The sequence below is a fragment of the Eubalaena glacialis genome, chromosome 2 (genome assembly GCF_028564815.1).
Source record: "Eubalaena glacialis isolate mEubGla1 chromosome 2, mEubGla1.1.hap2.+ XY, whole genome shotgun sequence".
Taxonomy (NCBI): Eukaryota; Metazoa; Chordata; class Mammalia; order Artiodactyla; family Balaenidae; genus Eubalaena; species Eubalaena glacialis.
In genome coordinates this window covers 160,209,987-160,234,658 of record NC_083717.1, presented here as the reverse complement: position 1 = coordinate 160,234,658, position 24,672 = coordinate 160,209,987, and the positions used below count along the sequence as shown (strand labels likewise).

General features: G+C 40.2%; 2 protein-coding genes across 12 annotated transcripts in view; both read right to left on the bottom strand.

Moving 5' to 3' along the window:
• The window catches only part of GPHN (gephyrin), a 615,197-nt gene extending 614,120 nt beyond the window's left edge, over window positions 1-1,077 (bottom strand). For all 11 annotated transcript variants that reach the window (XM_061180933.1, XM_061180924.1, XM_061180928.1 and 8 more), the window contains exon 1: window positions 483-1,077. In XM_061180933.1, the coding sequence (XP_061036916.1) occupies window positions 483-546 (64 nt within the window). In that variant the 5' untranslated portion in view covers window positions 547-1,077. The remainder of the gene's footprint in view (window positions 1-482) is intronic.
• A 10,217-nt stretch (window positions 1,078-11,294) lies between these two features.
• Window positions 11,295-24,362, bottom strand: CCDC196 (coiled-coil domain containing 196). Its single transcript, XM_061182674.1, has 10 exons — window positions 24,313-24,362; window positions 24,056-24,208; window positions 21,521-21,617; window positions 20,430-20,480; window positions 18,714-18,791; window positions 18,428-18,511; window positions 17,840-17,899; window positions 17,329-17,470; window positions 11,599-11,654; window positions 11,295-11,414 (listed from the first exon to the last, which is right to left on the bottom strand). The coding sequence occupies exons 1-10, from the start codon at window positions 24,360-24,362 to the stop codon at window positions 11,295-11,297; spliced, it is 891 nt and encodes a 296-aa protein (XP_061038657.1).
• Between the last annotated feature and the right edge of the window lie 310 nt (window positions 24,363-24,672).

The following is a 24,672-nucleotide window of genomic DNA, read 5'->3' as shown; positions in this document are numbered from 1 at the left end:
GCGAAAGCACGGCTAGAGCAGAGCGGGGCCGCCCGCGTGGGGGGAAGGGAGAGGAGGGAGGGGGTGGAAATAGGATTCCCCCCTCTCTGGGACCAGCAGTAGCGGAGGAAGCGCGCGGGCCAGCCGAGAGCGGCGTGCTTCAGCCTGCGGAGCCGGGATCCCGCTGCCTGCCCTGGCAGCAAGGAGCCCCGCAGCGGCCGCCGCACCGACCCCTCTGTCCCCAGGGGCCCAGGACTTCGGCTGCGAAGGCACTGGGACCTGACATCCCACGGGGTCGGCCCCAGCTCCCGGGGGACCCCGCGGGAACACCCCAACCTCCAGCAGTTCTCAACGGTTGTAAAACGTCCGCCCCCCCCCACCCCAGTCCCCTTCCTCAGCCTTCCCTCCTCCCGAGGCCACAGAGAAGGGTCACCACAGGCGAGAAGCCTGAGGCAAGCCGGGGACAGCAGCCGCGGCGGTCCTGGACCTCCTTCCCCGGTTACCTGTGAGGACTCCGACCCGGATTTGATGGTCGTGGTTAGTGAGGATCATTCCCTCGGTCGCCATGTTTCCCAGCGCAGTCACCGCACTGACGGGAGCCGGGAAAAGCCAGAGCCCGGAGCGCGCGGGCCGGGAGCGCGCTCGCCTCGGAAAGCGCGAGAGCGCCCGGGAAGCGCGAGGCGAGTGCTCGGCGGCCTGCGCAAGCGAGAGGCCGGGCCCGGAGGGCGCGAGTCCGCGGGGGGAGTAGGCGGAGTCAGGGCGCGCGACCCCGAGTCCGGGTCCGAGACAGCGAGCTGCGGGTGGGTTACGCGGTGGCTGCTGAGGGAGAGCGCGCGGAGGCGTAGGAGCGAGGCGGGAGAGACTCTTGTCGCTTTGCGCAGCGCGAGACCCAGGGCCGCTGGACGGCAGGAGACTGAGGGGAAAGGAGAGCACAAGCTCGGGAGGTCGCGGGGGCGGACTCGGGGACAGGGGCGGAGCTACACCGAGAATCGTGGAACTCGTGGAGAGTGAGGGGAGGAGTAAGAGCTCGGTTGCCGAGTGCTGGGAGCGGGAAGGAGCCGGCGCAGCCCGAGCAGGACCGGGGAACGCTCCTGGGCGCGCGAGTAGCGCGGGATTGGTTGGGAGAACGCGTGTGCGCGCGAGACATGAACGCTGCCTCAGCCGAGCTCCAGACAGAAGCAATCCCCTGCCGAGCCTGGCGTTTGTCAGCTACTCCGGCCGGCTCTTGGGGCGGCAAAGCAGCTCTCCCGAGGGGAAGAGGAAAGGCGCCAGGGACCCTGGAGGTGCCTTAGAAAGCTGCGTGGGTGGCAGAACCGCAGCTGCTGTGACAGCCCGCGGTTGGCGAAGGAGGAGGTACCCTATCCTGCCTTATCTTCCCGCTTGCTTTTAAGTCGGCTCGCTCTACGGTAGGATTTCCCAACTCCAGGTCTGTACCTTCAGGAGGATCCTCCCTAGCGAAGCTTAGGAGCCTGCGGCAGAGCATCTTGAGGAGAGATAGCTGGCTTCTCTTTCTCCCGCTGTCCCATGGTTTTGTGGCATCAGGCTTCTTCGCTAAAGGCTCTGCTTTTAGGTGAAAAGCACCAATCTTAGAGAATGAGATTAGAGAATGTTCCTCCCCCCTGAGCCACAATCACAAACCTGGAAATAGAACCCCGGTGGTGGCAATTTTCATTTCAGTATTTGTGGGATATGAGGTTACCATGAAAATAGCTTTTGTTGCCACTTATCTTCATGTGTCTTTCATAAAGTGTGATATGAATCACCTGTGGCTATTTCACATGGGTTTCTTAGTTCCCTTCTTTCTAGCCCTTTCAACTTCTGAATAAAAAACATTATATACACACACATGTATATGTTTTTTTTTTTTTCTTCTCAGCTTTGGTAAAACCGGGAAGCATAAAAATGAAAAGCAAAATGTCAAAAAAAATGTATAATCATCAACATTTGTATACAATTAAAATCTCAGTTTGATGGTTATAAGTTTTATTGTGCCAACTAGAACGTGGACTTACACTCTAACTGAAGATTCACATTGTTATGTATTTCATTTTAAATAATGGGAGTACAAAGGGGATGATGGGTGGAACTGAGGTGGGAGAAAATTAATTAGTAAAATTTCTTTTGAGTATGTGTATTGCTAGTATTTTTGACAGTGGATTTAAAATTGAAGCCACATCATGAACCCACCTCCTATAATAATCTATCACCATAGAGCCTGGGAGCCAATGGATTCTTAACTAGTTTCAAATGAGAGATATATATGTGAAAGTATGTTTTCTTTATTTCAAACTAAAGATGAGCAAATGGTTGGTTACATTACCTTTCTATCTTTATTCCCTCTAGCGCCCCCAAATTTGAAATGATTTTTAAATGTCTTGAATTTTCAGAGAGATAAATTCTAATCCTGCCCACTATAGGTTCTGTAACCTTAAATGAATTGGGGTCTTTTTCTTTATCCTTTATATAAGCTGGTAGATAAGCACCCTTTCAATTTAGAATATTCCGTTATTATTCATGGAAAGAAACTGGCACTTTTGTTTCACAAATAACAGAAAACGAGGGACTTTCTGTATCTATAAAAGCAGCAATTGTGAAATTCATTAAAATTTTCATTGGGGACTTCCCTGGTGGCTCAGTGGTTAAGAATCCGCCTGCCAGTGCAGGGGACACGGGTTCGAGCCCTGGTCCGGGAAGATCCCACATGCTGCGGAGCAACTAAGCCCGTGCGCCACAACTACTGAGCCTGCGCTCTAGAGCCCGCGAACCACAACTACTGAGCCCGCGTGCTGCAACTACTGCAGCCTGTGCTCCGCAACGAGAACTCACTGCAATGAGAAGCCCACGCACCGCAACGAAGAGTAGCCCCCACTCACCGCAACTAGAGAAAGCCCGCACGCAGCAACGAAGACCCAATGCAGCCAAAAATAAATAAATAAAAAATAAATTTATAAAAAAAATTTTAATTGGGAAGGGTGAAGATGAATTAAGCCTTTTAAAGTATATGGAGGTTAGTTTGTTAAACCTGCTAAAATTGCTGAAAAGAAGTAATGTTAATAGAATTAAACTGGACAATTATAATAGATGCTTGTCTTTCAACAATTTTCCTCGAGTATATTCATCTCAGCTGAATTTAGGAAGCTCTAACAAAATTTACACAGGAAAAGCCTAGTGACCTTGCTGTCTAGTGGGACTTCTTGTTTTACTGCTGATTATTGAATGAATATTGCAGTATCCACATGCTTTTTAACTCCTGTTACCATGTGACATTTCTTCAGAATTCATCTGGGAATCAAGTGTTACAACAAAGAAAACTTTCTGGAAAGTAGGAAGACAGTAGCATTTCCAAAGATTGATAAATATCTCAGGAACATATTTGGGGGGGGTGGTAGAAAGTGGAAAAGTTCAGAGTTTGTATATAAAGCATTAGAAGTGCCCAGGGATTTATTCTCTCCATTCCTGAGATTTTAATAATGAAAATTGAGTTTACACTAACTGAGAACATAAAAGATGGGTAAACACTTGGCTGTCATAATGACTTTCATTATAAAGATGGAAGTCTATCAGTAGAAGTGAATTACTGAGTGAAGGACAGTTGAGTTTTTCTGGTACTGGTGTATTTACATTTAGTCCTCCTAATACTTTAGTTTTCCTGTGGTTAATCACACTTTCAATATAAATAAGGCAAAAGTTTACTGGCTTTTCTGGGGTTAGACTCTCCTCATTAGCACTAGATGTAAGCAAGAACAGATTTGGTAATGCATTATTCTTCCACTAAGGCTTATTCTACTCTTGCCTCTTTCCCAATTGGCTAATAGCCACAACTGAGTGGATTACAAATGGGTGCAAGCAACATTTTGAATATACTTAATGCCACTGAATTGTACACTTTAAAATGATTAAAATGGTAAATTTTGTTAGGTGTATTTAGCACAATTTTTTAAAAAATGGATGTAAGGTGAAGCTCTGGTTGATTTTAACATAGTATTTTCCCCAAAGGAAGGGTGATAGAGTTAAGATGAACTTTTGACTGACTGAATTAGGCAATGTATTAGTTCCTAGGGCTGCCATAACTAAGTACCACAAACTCAATGACTTAAAACAACAGAAATTTATTCTCTCGTGGTTCTGGAGGCCAGAAATCTAAAATCAATGTGTCAGCAAAGCCATGCTCACTCTAAAGTCTCTAGAGAAGAATTCTTCCCTTGCCTCTTTCTAGCTTCCAGTGGTTGCCTGCAATCCTTGGCGTTCCTTGGCTTACAGTTGCATCACTCAGTCTTTGCCTTTGTCTTCACATGGCCTTCTTCCCTGTGTGTATTTTTACTTGCCCTTCTTATGAGGACACCAGGCATTGGATTTAGGGCCCATATTAATCCAGTATGACGTCATCTTAACTAATCACATCTCCAAAGACCCTATTTCCAAATTCCAAGGTTCTATGTGGATGTGAAATTTGAGGGGACACTATTCAACCCAGTACAGGTGGTGATAGATTACATTACTGTGTAAACATATAAATTACAAACTCAGCCTATTAGAAAAGAATGTTCAGAAGTTTCTCTAAAAGCTAGATTTAGGGACTTCCCTGGTGGCGCAGTGGTTAAGAATCCGCCTGCCAATGCTGGGGACACGGGTTCAGTCCCTGGTCTGGGAAGATCCCACATGCTGCGGAGCAACTAAGCCTGTGCGCCACAACTACTGAGCCTGCGCTCTAGAGCCCGTGAGCCACAACTACTGAGCCCACGAGCCACAACTACTGAAGCCCACGTGCCTAGAGCCTGTGCTCTGCAACAAGAGAAGCCCCCATGATGAGAAGCCCGCGCACCGCAACGAAGAGTAGCCCCCGCTCAATGCAACCAGAGAAAGCCCGCGCACAGCAACGAAGACCCAATGCAGCCAAAAATAAATAAATAAAATTAAAAAAAAAAAAAAAAGCCTGCGCTCTAGAGCCTGCGAGCCACAACTACTGAAGCCCACAGGCCTAGAGCCCGTGCTCCGCAACAAGAGAAGCCACCGCAATGAGAAGCCTGCACACCACAACAAAGAGCAGCCCCCGCTCAATGCAACCAGAGAAAGCCCGCGCGCAGCAACGAAGACCCAACGCAGCCAAAAATAAATAAATAATTTTTAAAAAGAAATAAAAAGCTGAGATTTAGAAATTAGACACATTGTTCGAGAAAATACAGCTCTGTAGAATAGAGAATACTGGGGGAATTTAAAATTTTTGACCTAAATAGCCTAATGCTTTTCCCCCAAAAGTAGTTTTCTAAATTAGAAATTTCCAAAGTCTAATAAGATAAATTTAGTCAGTCCTACTAATGAAATTGACATTTTGGTTTTAGTTCTGATGCCCTTGTTATCTTTTAGTAAAGTGGAGCTGAGCCACATCAATTTCTCATGGAGTTTGATGACACTTATTTGGGAACAACTAGGACAATGTTTTCCGATGTCTGCCATGTTTATTAAAATTCATTGAACTTTTCCTTCCTTGGGCTTTTGATATTATATTCTACTGCCCAGATTGCTGCTTGAATAATTTTGTGCCACAGTCCTTTGTATTTTTCCTCACACTTACTCTCTTCCTCTGAGGTCCGCAACTGGAAATCCAGATGTATGAGGATGTTTTTGGTTGCAAGTGACTGACGCTAGTTTAAGCCTAAAGGAATTCATTGGTTCATGCAGCTAGGAAGTTTAGACACGTATTGGCTTCTGTAAGCTATAATTTAGATGAGTAGTTTTCGAGTCCATCTAGGGACACCGGGAGACTCCAAGATCTTTTCAGAGGGTCTACAAAGTCAAAAGTATTTTCATACTAATACTAAGTCATTATGTGTCTTTCTCCTCTCATTTTCTCATTAGATACAGTAGAATTTTCCAGAGGCTACGTGATGTGTAGTGATGTCATCACTCTGATAGCTAATGGAATGTGTGTTTGGATATTCTTATATTTAAAAAATTTTAATATAGTAAATACCAATAGGTATAACCTACTTAAACAAAAGCTCTTTGGAGTCCTCAATAATTTTTAAGAGCGTAAAGGGGTCCTGAGACCAAAATCTTGGAAACCACAAGTTTAGGTCATGTCTCCGTCCCAAAGCACTAAGGCAAAGGCAATAGCATTTTCTAATTGGTTGGCCTCAGTCATGTGCTCACCCAGAGGATCAGGATCAGATGAACCCCTACCAAATAGACAAAGATCAAGGGAGGATGCATCTGGGTACCATATGTAAGGCTAGTGCCTTGATAGATTAGTAGTTAGTCAGAAAGGGTTTAAACTGAAATGTCAACTGAGACTTAAAATTGTTTCTGGTGATAAAAAGTTGAAAAGCTGGATACTTCCATTAAGGCATCTGAATTAGCATAACAGTTGGGAAAATAAATGCGTAACACCCCCCCACACACACACAGACAAAATCTCCTATCTCTCTCTACCATTACTATAGATTTTAATCTTTTCTGAGGGCTTTAATTTATACATTTGATACCACCCACATTGTTTCATGTTAATATTCAGAAGATAGAGAAGCTCTTCCCTGTGTGTCCTGACAATTTAGAAACGTACAAGGTCACCACTTATTTATATGGCTGCTTACCTGATAAAAGAAGGAAACCAGAAACAAAAAAGTTTTATTTCTAAAGAAAGCACTGGTTTTTCTCCCTCCTTAATTCAAAGAAAGTGTAGACGAAAGAGGAGGAGGACAGTATTTGCTAGAAGAGGAAGGAATTATTAGATAAGGGAAAGGAGAATGAGACTTGTTAAATGGAAAAGTAACATTAAGTGTCCAGAAACTATTTAATTTCTTAAAAGGGCTCTGTCTACAAGGCCTTCAGCTTTTAGGATTCAGTATACACAAGTAAAGAAAAAATAGTCCCTGGGACTTCCTTGGTGGCACAGTGGTTAAGACTCCATGCTCCCAATGCAGGGGGGCAAGCTTCGATCCCTGGTCTGGGAACTAGATCCTACATGAATGCCGCAACTAAGAGTTTGCATGCCACAACTAAGGAGCCCACGTGCCACAGCTAAGGAACCCATGAGATGCAACTAAGAAGCCCGCCTGCTGCAACTAAGACCTGGTGAAACCAACCAAATAAATAAATAAATAAATATTTTAATAAAGAAAAGAAAAAATAGTCCCAAACTTAACCACTGACATGGATTAAGTTTAAGTGAGCTTTTTAAAAAAATCAAAAATTATTATTATTAATTGGTTTCCATATAATCAAAGCCCACCTACCCTAGAAAAATAGTTTTGTCTCTATAAAAGCAACAAAAAATTATTTTGTTAACCTAAGTAACCTCATTTTCTCCCAGGTTGACTAATAATTGGAGGAAGTATGGTCGATAGGAATGTTTATACAGTAGTTTAGCTTAAAATGAACCTTCAGTAGAAGTTTGAAATGTTAGAAAGCATAAATGAATTGGTGAAGGAAGCAGAGATGATGGATTTTTCAGTTGTGCTGAAAAATCTCATTTTACCATGTAATAATTACATTTCATATTTATCTGCCTGTGTATCACCTGCTGTGGGATTGATTGGGTGCAGAGCGTGTATCCCTTTCCAACACAGAACCTTGTTTTCTTCCCATTTCCTAATATTTGATGACTAAATACAGAACATATAAGGCAATAGGGACTTTGAATTGCTAGCAGTGCAGGCTACTCCCAAGGTACCAGAGGGACTGTTAGAAATTTGCCTTGGCATGTAACAGCTTGCAGAAGCCTCTGCCTATAAAAGGAGACACCAGCTAACGTGGCCAGAGTTCACACAAACAATATTAAAGCTGGGTTTTTCTGCCTGGATCTACAAGAGTAAGGCAAGATGTTGCATACTGTCCCTTGTCCCCTTTGATGACTGCAATTCTAGATTAAAGATGAAAATAGCAGACTGTTGTTGTTGGCCTTATTTCATTTAGGAAAGAAGTGTGACAAACATTACAAATCACTTTGTGGTCATTGCAAAAAAGCAACTTTTGGGGGTGAAATGTTAGCAAATATTCTTTGAATAGCTAGAATGTCAAGGTAAAATAAATGAGATAAGCCACAAAAATAGTACTACCCAAGATTATGGTTATTAAATGTTTTGCTGATGGGATAGAGTTTTCCTCAGTTGAATTTAAAATTGAAAAGTATCTCCCAAGTACAGTCAAGAGTATCAGTGATTTTATTCTCAGAGAAACATAACTGGAATATTATGAGTATAAATAAAATTGTAATGTTTCAGTGCCATAAATATTTTCTGATTACTAATTCAGTTTTGCTAATAATTTGATTCTGAGTTGGGAATGCCCTAAATATAGACATATTCTAACCACATTGGAAGGAACGGCCCTCCCTGTAATTTAAACTAATATTGGATTTATCAGTGATTCTCTTGGGAGTTTGGGTATCTCGAATGAGTCTCTGATCTGTTGGGTAAGTTGACCGAATAAATTTGTACCCACAAAGCTGAGATCCATATTCTGGACTTATCAAAATGCAGACACCCAGGCATAGCCAGCCAATCTAACTGATAACTTTGCACTGCCATATGGGTGAAAGTCGGAATCCAATGTGAAGTCTTAAAGACAGTAGAATAAAAGGCTATAATATTTCAGTTTTGTGCTTTGAAGAAATTGAAAGATTTGGAACATTTGAGGGAAAGGTGATAAGCCTAATAATAATGAACATACAATTTCAGTAGTTTAGAGATGACAAATGATTCACTTTTTAAGAAGTTATACATCTCTGCTAGCAAGTGAATTGTTTATTTCATGCTTTGGTTAACAAAAAAAAAAATGGGAATAAAGGTCAGATACTCATCTAAACCCATTTCAATGGTAAAAACAAACAAAAAACATGATTTTAAAACATTTGAATGGTGTTCTTTTAATCCAATTTTTAAAATGGGAATCAAAGGCCTTGTGATTAAATGATGTATTCCAGTTAGTCAGTGGTACAATCAGATTTTATATTCCTGATTTTTGTTCTCATTGCTCTAATCCAGTTGACTTGGAAAATCTTTCAGGACTGCTAAAGCACAGAGGGCCTAGATGAGAACAGATGTGGCTTTCTTGAAACAGAATGTGGACTACACACTCAGCTAACTCAGTTGGTAGAACATGAAACTAATTGCCTTAGGACTGCAGAGCCTGTTATTTTTGTGGTCAAGAGAGGAAAGATATGAGTTAAATTGGAATATGAATTGGCAGTAATAATACCAGGCTCTGGTAATTAGCTTAACTGTTACCGTGGGACAGTAACATGTGGGAATTTGGACACCCTTTCAACATATCTGAACTTCAGTGTCCTCTTCTGTAAAGTGATGGAGATTTATACTTGTTTAAAGGCCCATCTAATGCCCAAATTCTATGATTTCATGTAAAGTTTTCCAGTCTGAAAGTACATTTTAAAAAATCCGCCTTTTAAAGCAACCTTTAAAAATGTAAATTGACCTTGGGAGAGGGAAGATTTTTACTTAGTTGGCTTACTTTACTCATTACACCATACAAGGGATTCCTACAGGTCATGAAGTGTTTTGTAACAAATCAACTTTCCTCATATTGACATGAGATAGGTAATTAATGACAACTTAATTAAAGAAAAGATCTGAAGATCTCAGGGACTACAGTATGATCCAGTGGTATCATACTGACACAAGACAGGGTGTCAATAGACCTGGGACTTTGGAATTAACTTTCTGTGGCCTTATGCCATACCTGAGGCTCTATCAAATCCCAGGTACTGTGTTAGGTGATCAAAATGAAAAGATGAAGAAGACACAGTCCTGGGCCTCAAAGAGCTCACAATTTGGTAAGGGAGATCAATAGCTGGGTAAATAAACAATTGCAAGATAGTTCGCTAAGTGCTATGGTAGATGTAAGGTAGCCTGAACAATGATTCTGAAACCTGGCTGCACATAAGAATTTCCTGGGGACCTTTTTAAAAAATACAGATGCTTTTGCCCTCTCTCTCAGAGATCATAATTTTTTTTAAAAATTTTATTTATTTTTGGCTGCGTTGGGTCTTCATTGCTGCAAGCAGGCTTTCTCTGGGTGTGGTGAGCGGGGGCTACTCATTGCTGCGGTGCGCGGGCAGGCTTCTCATAGCGGTGGCTTCTCTTGTTGCAGAGCACAGGCTCTAGGCGCGTGGGCTTCAGTAGTTGCAGCACGCGGGCTTCAGTAGTTGTGGCTCGCAGGCCCTAGAGTGCAGGATCAGTAGTTGTGGCGCACGGGCTTAGTTGCTCCATGGCATGTGGGATCTTCCCAGACCAGGGATCGAACCTGTGTCCCCTACACTGGCAGGCAGATTCTTAACCACTGCGCCACCAGAGAAGTCCCTCAGAGATCATAATTTACATGATCTGGAGAGGGGCGTAGTGAATTGGTGTTTTTAAAAGCTCCCAAGGATATTCTGATACACAACTAGGATTGAGAATTACTGGGATAGTAGAAGGGCACCAAACTTGGCCCTTAGGTCAAATAGGCAACGGTCAAGCAGACAAGAAGAGAAGAATCTTTCAGACAGAGGAACAGCTTTGTGCAAAGGCATGGATATAACAGAACTCATGGTGCATCAGGGGAACTGCAACTAGTTCTGTGCAGCTCACTGTAGACGTATGAGGGAAGGGGGTTACAGTGAAAGATGAGACTGGGGATGTAGGCAGGAGGCAGATCTTTATGTGTTTTGTGAAGGAGTTTGGACTTTATACTGAAGTCAAGGGGAAATCATTAGGGACATGACATGATCTCATTTCTCTTTTAGAAAAGATAGTTTCAGTGGTGCTGTGGAAGATGGATTAGAGGGGCTGGAATCAGGGAAACTAGTTAAAGAGGCTGTGGTAATCCAGGCAGGAAAGAGAGCCTGAACTAAAACAGTGGCACTGGGAAGGCAGAAGATATTCAAGGAATAGATAACTAGGAGGCAGTATCAACAGGGCAGATGGGTGAGGTGGGTGAAAGAGTAAGAGGAGTCTATGGAGTATTATTTCCTTATTTTGTAACTACTTTTGCTCATTTGCTAGTGGAGGATCTGCCCAGAATTAAACACTTCAGAGGTGGAGAGGAACAGCTTTTTATGGACTTGTTAACAACATACAATGTGGTTTGAATCTAGTCATTTCAAAAATCAAAAGCTATCAAAATAATGAGGCTGTTTACAATCCCTAAATGACTAAATTCCTGACATGCTTAAGGCCAAGCATCTAACTAGCATTTCCACCCATTGTGGAGGGGAGAGAGTGTGGAAATAGCACTAAAACAAAGGTTTGAGAGATTTTAATTAACACAAATGGCTGTACCTAGTCTTTAAATCTGTCCAAAGCAAAGGGAGTGAAAGCCTTCTAATCCTTCAGCGCTTCATCTGGCCTTGACCTCAGAAAAAAGAGCCTCCCTCTTCCTTCATCAAACTGACTTCCTTTAGCTCCTTGTTGTTCTGTGTAGGTCTTTGCGCCCAGAATTCTCTAAGACAGGAAAAAACAGAAAAAAATGACAGCTAAAGCACCAAGTGTCCTGGCACTCATTTTGCAAATCCTCTAAAAATATTAAATTAGAATACTAAAAATATTAACAAATGCATTCCAAAATTCTACACCCACTATCTATTCAAGCCCTTGAAATGATTTCGAAAACCAAAGTAATTTTCACATTAGATTCACTTTTGCCAGTAGTTGCTCTGCTCATAGCTGCAGTGTCCATGGTACCTGATGGGGAAAATTAGGAAAATGAGAGCTTTCTTTGAGTAAAAAAACCTAGTTTTATTTTGAGTTGCAAGGCTATTAACATTCATCATAGTACCATATCATTGTAGGACTGACTCTGGTATTAGCATTGATGTGGATTTTCTAATTGTTGTTTTAGAAAATAACTTCAAACAATGTTTTTAAAGTTGAAGTGGCAAACCTTTTTTTTCCTTTGAGAGCTCATGTCCCACAGGAAAAAAAAAATCGTTTGAAGATTACATCAAGTAAAAACAATTTTATTTGAGAGCCTACAAAGTGTGCTTCCAATACAACTTTTAAATGAAGAAATGAGATGATAAATCACGCACATATCTGCACACCCTCTGGTAACTCAGACACATATTCCACAAAGATGGCTAACTGTGGACAGCGGAGAACAAACAAAAGATGAAGGTGGGGGTGGGGATGAGAAAGAGGAGGCAGAGAGAAAAACAGGCACAGACTGAGAGAGAAAGGGAGAGAATACAAAGGGAAAGAGGGAGAATTGTAGGGTGCTAAATAGGCTCTGTGGTGAGTCAGTCCTAGGTAAGGGTTGCCAGACTAAAATATAGGACACCCAGTTAAATTTGAATTTCAATAAACACCAAATATTTTTAGTATATGTATGTCCCATGCAATAGTTGGGACATATTTAAACTCAACATTTATTGTTTATCTGCAATTCAAACTTAATTGGGGATCTTCTTTCTATTAGCTAAGTATGACAACCTAATCCTAGACAACCTTCTGCTCTCCTGATTGTGTGATGCAAAAAAGTTTAGAATATATTGTCACTCACTGAAATAATCATAATATGAATACAGGTACAGTTTACTTTTTTTTCAACCTTCAAAATGTATATTTAGGAAAGAAGACTTTGGTTCTCCCCTGGACTTCTGTGGAGTTTTATAGGAAGTGAAAGAATGAGCTAGTTTAGAAATTAACTTCGGGCTTCCTTGGTGGTGTAGTGGTTAAGAATCTGCCTGCCAATGCGGGGGACAAGGGTTTGATCCCTGGTCCGGGAAGATCCCACATGCCGCAGAGCAACTATGCCCGTGCGCCACAACCACTGAGCCCGCGTGCCACAACTACTGAAGCCCACACATCTAGAGCCTGTGCTCCACAACAAGAGAAGCCACTGCAATGAGAAGCCTGGGCACCGCAACGAAGAGTAGCTCCCGCTCCCTGCAACTGGAGAAAGTCTGCGCACAGCAACGAAGACCCAATGCAACTAAAAATAAATAAATAAAAATTAAGTTAAATTAAAAAAAAAAAAGAAGTTAACTTCATGACCTACTAATACCATGAACCAAAGGTTGACATTCAAAAGGTTCAAGTTGCTGCAAAGCTTGAAAAAGCCTGTATTTGAGGGCAATGCTATTTATCAAGGACTCAGATTGGAGCCAGCTGTGGGTTTCCGCCCCTGCCTTTCAGAATTTTAGCTTAACACTACTATTTTCCTTTCAGCAGCACCTGCTGGAGTGTATTCAGCCATCAGGAGGAGTAATACTAAAGTGAAGTAAAGGTTGAAGCTGGGGAGAATGACTTGCTTTCAGAACAGAGGGAGTTATAGAATAAATAAGGTCTCAAGAGTATTCATTTCCCACTGCACTGGGCTTTCATCTCAATTTATAAGTGTAGCAAAATATTCACATGCAACCTTCAGCTTCTTAAAAGAGCTCAAGGAAATGCTAAGAGTTGGGGTGGGCGTTTGGGGGTGGGATAGGGGAGGAGAAAAAAGCAAGGCTGTCAGAATCAAGTGTCTTATCACCAGTTCTATTATTATGGAAGATAAACCTCTTCTTTAAACACCGGCAGGTGTGATGGGAAACAGCTGAATTTAAAGATTGCTTCGTGCCTGTGCACTCTAAGATAGGTGACTGCCAAAGGCCAATAACTGCTCTCTTGACCCTACAGAAGCCTGGGAAGGGCTGCCGTACACTCTGGGTCAAACTGTAATTTTATACTGGTCTGGAAGTAAATCCCTTCAAATGTGGCCCGTCTCTGGAAAGACTTCACCGGGGATATAAAATATTTTTCTCTTCTATAAGACTAGGTGATGAAGTATGCTAAACCGATGAGACTGACCTGGCTAATGATACATACAACCTGGGCCTCAAGGGAATTTGCAAGTAGGGATTGCTTGAAGTGTTACAAAGTCAGTATTAACACAGGATTATATTTTGCCAACCAAACAGATCACACCACTGCAATGCAGCCAACCAGCACACAGGACAAGCGATGTGGGAGGAGGAATTCTTGGTGAGGAGCAGTGCGATACCCCTCCCTCTACTTGGAAATGCCTATAACAGAAGGGTCTGTACCCTGATTTGCTGGAAGGTGTGTCCAGAATTACATTCAATCCTTTAAGACAGATCTGTGAAATTCAATTCTTTTGAAACTAGAGGAAAAGGAACATTATCCAGGAACACTACTAAGTACTTAAACTTCAAAAGGTCCCCACCTTGCGCAATTGCCTGATTTTTTTAATTCCTTGTCCTGATCGCCTGATTTATCTGTGGTAGAAAAAAAAGCAAACAGTATTAGGGATTGTGGAGGGCGGGACAGTGGCTGTTTTTGGAATGGAGGACACTGTAGTTCACAGAGTGGAATAATAGGTACGGATTTTGCAGCAGAATGCTGAATTTAATACGGGATAATCAAGGCTGCCAGTAATACACCTCAGTGTCACAAAGCATGGCAGAAAACACCAATAGATCTTTTAATTTTTTTCATTTGATACATAAAAGTAGCACATTTTGTCCTAAGGGCAATAGAAGACTGATGGCTCCCTGCAGGTTCCTGAATTACCACTGTTTATGGACTAAAGGCCTGGATGTGATTGGTGCCACCTACTGGGCTAAATGCAGAATTACAAATCTGTCAACCCCTTTTGGAAGTAGTATTTCTTTTGTTACTGAGCAAATTAATGTTGGGGGTATGATTCTTTATTGGGAGGATTATACATTAAACAAGTGATAAGCTTGAATTCAAATCATAGCCTTTAGAGGTGGAAGAGTCATACGAAATCACATACTGGAACACTGTCACTTTATAGCATATTTTAGGAGGTGAGCTTTGGATATGCAGTCAGAAGCCTGGCTTCTCTGAACTAGTTTCTTGTTCTATAATACCTACCCCATAGAGTCATCGTGAGGGTTACACAAAACCATGTTTTCAACATGCTCTATAATATGTTATTGTTGCTTTAGATAAAGAAAAACACTGAAACAAAATGACTGGTCCAGGGCATCTAAATGGTTAGCCTCAGAGTAAGGCCTGCAACTCATATATCTGACTCTAAATCCAGTGCTTTTCCCAGTAAATTGCTATTTCCCAAAATTTGATGGTGAGATGATTTTAGGAGGTAACTGCAATAAATTTAGGAGGTGCTGGAACACAGCATTAAATACTATAAATCACAGTGAGAAAATTATTCCTTTTTGATTCTTTCAAACTTGACACCTTGATGGCATCAAGGAGAAGAGTTTCAGTTTGGTGCTGGTTTTCTTTAAAACTCTCTACATCTTGCTGATCTCACTTCCTAATAAAGATAAAACAGGCCTTAGGGTTCAGCACTGTGTTAGAATACTAAAATTTTGTTCTCTGTGTACTTATTATGTTTACTTTCTATTATAGAAAACTACATTTTTTTTTCGTTTACAACACATACTACTGTTGGTAATAATATCTTAATATAACTACTTTAAAAATCCCTCTACGAAGAAAACTAATATTCCTTTTGTTTTCTTTTCAATAATTAAACACTAGGTTATAAATAGGTCAATAAAACCATAATCTAAGACTTAAATTTCATATCCACTTGGGCTCAAACAAACTCAGAAATTTTGTATATGTGTGTATTAGAAAATGAAACTGGCCTACAATCAGTGCTCAATGCATGTGCAATCAATAACACACAAGCAATGGGTCACGCATGCCTGTGGCTACATGCACTTGTGGTAACTGAACAGTTTAGTGCCCTATCGCTTAATACTCCAGAAGCATTAGAGGAGAGAAGAGAAAAGAGGATGTTGATCTGTGGGCTGTTCTAGCTCAGAGTTCAGAGATTCAGTGTTCTGCAAGCAAGGGAAAAAAAATCTTCCGTGGTGATCATGCTGAATGGAATCTTTCACTATTTATTTTCTTGGCTTGATTTGAATCCAGAGGGAAAAGATTTTTGGCTCCTTACTCTATGGATCCCTTGAGATGACTTTCAGCTAATTTTAAATGAAATAAGACGTGGATCTCTCGCCCTCATAACCCTCCCCTCCTCTATCTTTTTAATTTGCATCTTAATGACGTTATACTGCTTCTGGTTGTATTCCAGGTTCTTATTGGAGAAGAAAACCTCAAGCTTTCTGCTTTCCAATTCTTATCAGAACAACAGTTAAAAGAGAGACATGAATGGAACACTGGCTGAAGGATAGGTATTTCCTCCAATCATCCAGATTTTCTAACTTTTAAATATGGATCAAGTCAGACCAACAGAGTGCTATGGACCTGGACCAAATCACCTTGAGCTGATCCATCACTTTTAAAAAAAGTTCACATCAATAATTTCTTATCAGATTGTGTCAAGGAACAGATAAGAAACAGCCTAGGAAATTTAGATTCTGAATTTATTTTAGAAATATTTTTGAGGACATTAGCTACTATGACACACATAGAGTGTCCTGTTCCCCTGATGAGGACCTGCAAGAGAAATTTCTCTCTCATTTCAGTACCAGTAAAAGCTGTGTTTCTTCTGAGAACTTGGTTTATTTTTATTTTGTGGACACCATAAATTCATGTTTCTTTTTCGGGGAAATTCATAACCAAGACTGAAGCCTACCTGTACCAACTGTATGGTACTTTCATTACACATTTTTATGTATTTACCTGGCTTCAACTTATTTTCCCTTTGCCTTGATTTAGTCATCTGTTTATTTGATCTTCATGCTGTGTGTGATTTTATAAGTTATTCAAGCCCTTATGGAATATGATTGAGAAGAAATTAGAGACATACATATTAATACTGATAAAACATTGGCATCCCTTAGCCATGATTTCTTATTGCATGTCTCTTTTTTAAATTACAGAGTTCAGATTCATAGATCCATGAAAATTTAAGAGCCCTTTCTTCCTGTCCCTCAGAAACCATTCCTTTATTTTTTTATGGTAAGCTATATGATTTCCTCTAATGATGCCATAAATTCTTTGGGGTGGGGAAATGGTGAAACTCCCAGAGGAATACCTGGATTCGTGAAACTCACAACCATTGTTGGATGTCTCTTTGGCCTTCTATTCTGAAGTAGCAGAGTCTATTCCAATAAGATTTGTGAGATCAAACTACTCTAATTCCTAAGAAAAGGGACGAGGTGAGGAGAAAACTAATATTTTATCAGGTGTCAACTATGTATCAACTACATATGCTAAGCACACAGTATATTACTCAGTCTTTACAAAGGAAAATTTTATTTCCTCTAGAGGAAACCTTATCTTGATATAAGAGTTTCAGTGTAATAATAATAATGATGATAGTGAAAACATTTATTATAACACTGCTAACTAACTTACTGTGTGCCAGGTATTGTGTTATCACTTTACAGGTAATGGGATCTCCAATGTAAAACAAAACAAACCTCAAATTGTGTACCTATGATACTCTACCTACCTCGGGACCCAGGAAGGTTCAAAAATGCTTGCTTTGGCTCAAAATTCTGCTGTATGTACAGTGATAACTTCAGATCATTGGGCTTCTGGTAGTTCTTCAAGGTTTCAATTCTCGGCTCAATCACTTTGCCATTAAAGTCATTCTATAAGAGAACATTTTTCAAAACTACTCATATAGTATTGGCTTCTCTAAATCCACTATTACCTGAATCCTTTTTACTCAGAAGTTTAAAAATGATTCTATCATGCTCAGTCTTTAAAAGTGGGTAGAAATTATGTGTGATTTTTCCCCCCATTTCAAATAGGACAAAATCAAGATCATAGGGAAAAAGTGCTATACTCAAAGTGAAGATGGAGATAGGTCTCTTCAGTCATCTTCTCACAAAACATTTCTTTTAGCATGACAATTGGTAATCCAGATGAGAGGATCAGGTTTACCATTAGGAAACTAAAAGCCTCTATATTGCATGAATGAAATTGTACCCTGTGTCCAGCCTTGGAAGACTTAGTACCTGAATGAAGTTAGCTTGTTCCTGATACCTGACCCATTCCATTTTCCTCTGTTGCTTTTCCTGGTGGAAGAAAGAGCCTCTGGTGACAAAGTAAATTGAGATCAGAAATCAGTTTTCTCAATATGCTGCAAAGACTTTATAGCAAAATTATGGTGTCATAGATTCACTAATATATTGGTCTCAACTGCACAGTCCTCTTAATTGGCATCACCTGTACATCCCACTCTCCAAAAGCTAAAAGCTAAATGAACAGGATCGTTTTCTATCAATGAGTTGGCTGCGGGAAGATTAGATACAAGCATAATATCTCTAAATAAATGTTCAAAAACAAATTAACAAGTGTTTTGACATCACATAGCTATTTCGAAGTTGTCATTATTGGTACAGATTTTCCCACTTTGCTCTAGCTATCATGATTTACCAGAAACTTGCCGTGTCACTCTGACTCAAATGTAATACCCCAAGGGAACCAGATCTCCTATAAAATTTTGTATCAGTTCAGGAGCACACTTAGGCAGATTATTGCTACATTAAAGATTTCTAATCTATCAGCTCTAAAAGCCACTACTTTCAGAAAGATCATACTACCTTCCTTATTTCCTTCACTTTCTCTGCACACAATGTCTCCAGTTCATTCTTGGTCTTCCTAGATGATGAGGGGGTTTTGGGAGCCTGGGAAGAAAGAAGAGAGCTAAGGGAATAGGAGGTCCCAGGAAAGAAATGCAATGTCTTAGCAGACGGTAAATCCAATATACCCTTAAGGCCCAGATCCTTCCTATCTGTCTACCCTAATCAGTCCTGATTGTCAACGGGCTGTTGCCATCTGTGTGGCATCAACAACTTTGAAATTCTAAGCACCATGCAGTCCACTTGCCTTTCTGTCCTGTAAGTCTGCTTTGTTCTTTATCTGCAGTGCTTTTTGTTGATCACTGAGTTCTTCTGTGCTGAATGTCTGTAGAGAGACATTTTGGCAAAACTTTAAATTACTGGGACTTCAAGAGGGAAGTGGAAAGCCAATAGGTGTCAAGGCTTTTGGTTCCTGCCAGTCAGAAAACTCTCAGGGCCTGATATGAAAAGTGTACTACCAAAGGAGGTTCAGAATGGAATGAGCCCTTCCATCTGGTCTTTTGAGTGAAACTTATAATAATAAAAACTATTAACTGAACCTTTATTATATGTCAATCACTACTGTAAGCTACTTACTACATTACTTATTTACTCTACTACATTACAAATGTTCTCATTTAATCCTCACAGGACTATTTTTATTTCCATTTTATAGATAAGAAAACTGAGTCTTAGAGAGGTTAAGTCATTTGTTCAGGGTCACTCAGGTAGGAAAGTACAGAGCTGGAATTTGAACCAGATCTCTTGGACTCTGAAGTCTGTCTTCTTAACCACTAGGCATACGATCTTGTTTCTCTTTTTCTCATTGTCTAAAAGTATGGGGAGGGAAAGTCAATCACAAGCTCAGGTATATGGACATCCCTTATACAAAGTCTTTTGGGAACTCTGGAGAAACTGGATTTTGACAGAGGAATGATGCTGGCATATTTCCTATCACTAAGACTCAAGAACTCAGAAACTAAAACTTCTCACAATTCATAGAATTGATTTGTAGCTGCCACTGAGAACTAGGATCAGATCTCAGTACAAGATGCAGGGCTTGATAGTATCCTAATTATCTGTGGAAAGGTGAGATGGAAAAAGCAGTCAGAGATCACACTCACACCTGTTTATATCACAAGACAATCTGCTATTCAGGTCTCATAATTTGTGAAAAAGCACTTGGATCCCAAAGGCTTAGTCCACAAAGGAATTTCTACCCCTGCTTGGTTTCCCAGCAAAAGGCCATACTATTTTTATATTAAACGATGCTGTGATTATTGCAAAGTCAAAGGGGAATTAGAATCAGGTATTCGTTCATTCAACTTACATTTATTGATTGTCTACTATGTGCCAAGCACTGTGCTACATGCTAGGGAAAAAGCAATCAAGATACTGGAGAAGCATGTATTTCAGAACAGGGCAGGGAGATAAGAAACAAATAAAATAATAATAACACAATAAAATAAAAAAAATAGTGAGCTTATATTATAAAAAGTGTTATGGAAGACATGAACAGAATTGTATAATAGGAAGTGGGGGGGGGGGTGATGTCCTTTTTCAGGTGGAGTGAATAAGGAGGGCTTCCCTGAGGAGGTGATATTTAAGCGGAGACCTGAAGGATGAGAATGAGCCAACTATAAGAAAATAGCATTACAGCCCAGGGATAAAGCAAAAGCAAAAGTCTTTAGAAAAGAAAGGTCTTGGCATGTGGAGGCCAGTGTGGGAGGGGAGGTCTTCTATGAGAGGAGACTAGAAAGGTAGGCAAGAGCCAGACTATGCCTGGAATAGCTGTAAAGGGTTTTCCTAAGAAGAGTGACATTACTTGATTGTTTTAAATAAGATCAGAGAATGAATTGGAATGAAGCATGAGTGGAAACAGAGACATGAAAAAATGAGGATGTGGACCAGAAAAAAGGGAAGCTTCTTTGCATTATGGTTTGTAAGACAGATACTTTCAAGAGATCCTTAGAGGCACACATACCTTGTTCCATAGCATCTCCACTTCCTTCCGAAGCATCTTGTTTTTCCTTTCCTGTTGGAGGGGAAAAAGCAAACAAATAGAAATATGTGTTTGTCTAGTCATTAAAGTTGGAAGGAATCATTAATAGGGGGACTAAGGGGTAGGGGCATAGTAAACCACAGAGGAAGGCAATAAATGGGCCTAGCCCCAAACCCAGGAACATGAGAGATGAGATTGATGATGATGATAAAAAATAATAACAATTTGGAATAGTAACTTTAATTATGGTAATTGTGGTATATCAATATAGTAGTGAGTTCCTCACACTTGAAACCCTTAAGATGTTCTGATCATATGGCAGTTTCTTTGGGGCTTAGACCACTAATTTTTAATTTTTAAGATCCTTTATGTTGTTAATTTTTTAAAATAAACTTATTTATATTTTTATTTATTTATTTTTGGTTGTGTCGGTTCTTTGTTGCTGCGCAAGAGCTTTCTCTAGTTGCTGAGAGCAGGGGCTACACTTCATTGCGGTGCGCGGGCTTCTCATTGTGGTGGCTTCTCTTTGTTGCGGAGCACAGGCTCTAGGCGCACGGGCTTCAGTAGTTGTGGCTTGGGGGCTCTAGAGCACAGGTTCAGTAGCTGTAGCGCACGGGCTTAGTTGCTTCGCGGCATGTGGGATCTTCCCAGACCAGGGCTCAAACCTGTGTCCTCTGCACTGGCAGGCGGATTCTTAACCACTGTGCCACCAGGGAAGTCCTATATTGTTAATTTTTTAAAATCTTGAAAGAATCTCTCAGACCAAACTCTTTCCTTTCTTTTACTTTGGTTATTTTCTATTTCTTCTGAAATGTGAGGGGTTAATATGCTTGTATTCATTAACCTTTAGATGAAAAGTTTTTCAAAAGTCAAAAAAATGGAATTTTTGCTAGCTAGTTCTTATTCTTCCCAACATTTCACCTGACTCCCTTTGGTTCACCCAGGACTTTTCTAGATCAAGGACCTATGAGTGTTGGAGCACCAATGCTAGAGATGAGCACTCTGTCTGACAGCAATGGAATTGACAGCCCTGTTCAGAAGGCCATTCCCTGGAGTGCCCACCAACCTCTTACCAGATTCTGCTTCATCTCTTCTGCTTCCTTAATGAGCTCAATGACTGAGGATTCACCATTCCCCTTCCCTGCCATAATCTGCCTCATGATCTGCAGACTAGAAAGAAGACAGAGATATCACAAAACATAATACTTCCTAAAAAGAAATATTAATATTCTATGACCAGTCAGAAACTACTCTACCATGAGAGGGAGATAGGGGCTGAAATCACAAGATTTATGGAAGTCCTTCTGGACATAGAAGGTCTCCAAAAGACAATTTCATTCCTAATCGACGTTTGCCTGAGGTATGTGCTCTGTAATGAATTCTGTGCTCTGTAAGGCTCAAAACTTAGGTCTCCAACAGCTAGTGAGACTCCTCTCCACCCCTTCAGAAGGAAGTTTTGTTGTATGACTTTTGGGGTAGAAAGGGGCGTTTTTTTGCCTCTGTGAAGAAGGAGGTTGAAGAACCTCTTGTCTTAAGGATAAATCTCAGAATTACTCCCTACTCCCATCTCTGTCCATCTCCCCTACTTTGCTTCTCTACATAAAAAACATTTGAGTTAGTTGGAGAACCCACTTATATCCTTATGGTAGCCTCTAGAGAATCAAGCCATCAAGAAGTTTCTGACTCATGAAGAACCTAGGGGCAAGATGGGAATAAAGACACAGACCTACTAGAGAATGGACTTGAGGATATGGGGAGGGGGAAGGGTAAGCTGTGACAAAGTGAGAGAGTGGCATGGACATATATACACTACCAAATGTAAAATAGATAGCTAGTGGGAAGCAGCCACATAGCACAGGGAGATCAGCTCGGTGCTTTGTGACCACCTTGAGGGGTGGGATAGGGAGAGTGAGAGGGAGGGAGACACAAGAGGGAAGAGATATGGGGACATATGTGTATGTATAACGGATTCACCTTGTTATAAAGCAGAAACTAACACACCATTGTAAAGCAATTATACTCCAATAACGATGTTAAAAAAAAAATTATCTTTGCCTGCATAATCTTTGAATAACCCTGCATATTTTCAGTCTTCTAAATATTGACATGATTCACAGACAAAAGAGTTTAATATTAGAATTTTATTGTATTTTATTTTCCTGAAATTGAATGAAGCAGTGATTTGTAAATTTTTTTGTATATTTGTTTTGTTGCAAATCCAGACTATTTGTTAGAGGCCTATTCATTCATTGTTTATTATTGTTAGTAGTAGTATTAGTATTAATAGCAGTAGTAGTATTGCTGCTGTTAATATTATGCTACTGCTATCTGCAGCAGAGTTAGAATGTTAGAGTACTTTATGCTTAAGGAAAATGAAATATTATATAAGAGTGAAGAAGAAATGATATACATTTACTGTATTGGGGCGGTTGGTAAAAAATTAAAAGGAAAGAAAACAAGACCATGACTAAAAGAATTGATTTTTATCTAATTGATTTTCATCTCTTAGAATTAATGAATCCTATCATTTTTGTTGTATTTGCTTTATAATTTTAATTAAAGATATAAAACGTTATGTATAAAGTTGAAATGTTTCATTTTTACACTTTCTAGGCTTATTTTTTCTCCTTAGAACCAAGTATGGCAGACTATGTGGGTAGTAAAATATTTTATGTTAAATGTTTAAATATTTATCTTGATTTTATTAGTTGAATCTTATTTTTTACTGATTAAAAGTCTTCTGTTATTCTAAAAAAAAAAAAAAAAGAAGTTTCTGATAAAATCCGAATTAATATCAAATCTATGACTGTAAGAGAGGATATTCTTTAAAGGTATTAATTAACTTATGCTTATGTTCTTTGTGCTTTTCCCTCTCTAATTATAAACAAAGAAGCAAGCCTTTGTGTTCTCTTGCCCTGAGAGGGCTGAGTTTCTCGGTTGTAAGCAGCTGGTGCTTGACTACAACTTTCTGCCTGGCGTTTGTTCTCACAACTTTCTGCCTGGCGTTTGTTCTCACAACTTTCTCCCTGGTGTTTGCTCTCCAAAAGTCTGAGCTCCCTGAAATGATTATGGTAAGGTAGAGAATGAAGGTAGACACATTAAGGTGAGATTCTCTGAAACTAGAAAGGAAAAAGAGAGTTAGTGGCTCCCAAGAACAGTGAGTGCCCTAGCAAAGAGTTAAGACCTCAACTGCCTAGTACATTTAGTAAGGCCAGACCCTAATCCAGAGGACTTTGATGCTCAGAAATGATTACCATTTCACTGCTTGGCGATGGAAGAACAGAGTCATCTATCCTAAAGTGATTCCACAAACATGAATGAGGAGCTATCTGTGTGACCATGATGGATTGAGGATAGTAAAGTCTCTTAACAGTTTCTTGGGAAGAAAAGTAATAACTGTAGCCCTGTGAGATGAGCTGAGTTATATTTAATTCTACTAAAAGAAGAAGGATTCCTTGCCACCCTGATTTTGTGGTTACATTCTTTTTAATTTACTATAGCTGAAGGTCTAAACCTTTTAAAAAATGTAAATAATCATTGCTAAATCCTATGGATTAAAGTTCTCTTGCCTTTCCCCTTCTAGGAAATTCTGAGAAGGGAACACTTACCTTCTTTTTCTTTCCTCCAAGTTAGACGTCAACTTCTGGAATAACAGCTTGTTCTTATCTTCTAGAGGTTTTAGCATCTCTAGCAGTTCCTGCTTCCTTAGTTTTAAATCCTCACTCAACTCCTTCAAGTAGTTGTCATCTATTTTTGAACTTCTGTGGGAAGAGACACTATATCTGCCTTCAACCCGGGCTAATAACAGAGACCCTCTTTTCGTTCCTGGATAGTTACCACTTGGCATCTTCCGTCAAAGACTCACCTTGCTTTGGAAGATAAGTAAGATCCTGAAGAGTTTGAAGCACTTGTCATCTTGAAGGAAAACTTCTACTCTAAGAATAAAAAAGGTCTTCTTGAAAATATGTGCCTTGTTGTTCCATTCAGTTAAGTCATCATTTTTGTGCTGCTGTTCTTGAAACTCCTGTTGCATTGGACAGATTTTTAGCTACAGGTTGAGGTCACAATGGCGCTAAGACCACAGATTTAACAGGTCTTTTAAGTAACTCCAACATCAGTGACAGCTTGTTGACTGAAAATACTACTAACTACATCTGAGCAGTTCTTGCCTTAGCTTTAACCAATGCCAAAAGTTTTATTCTGAAGTCTTTGACTGAATAGGGTA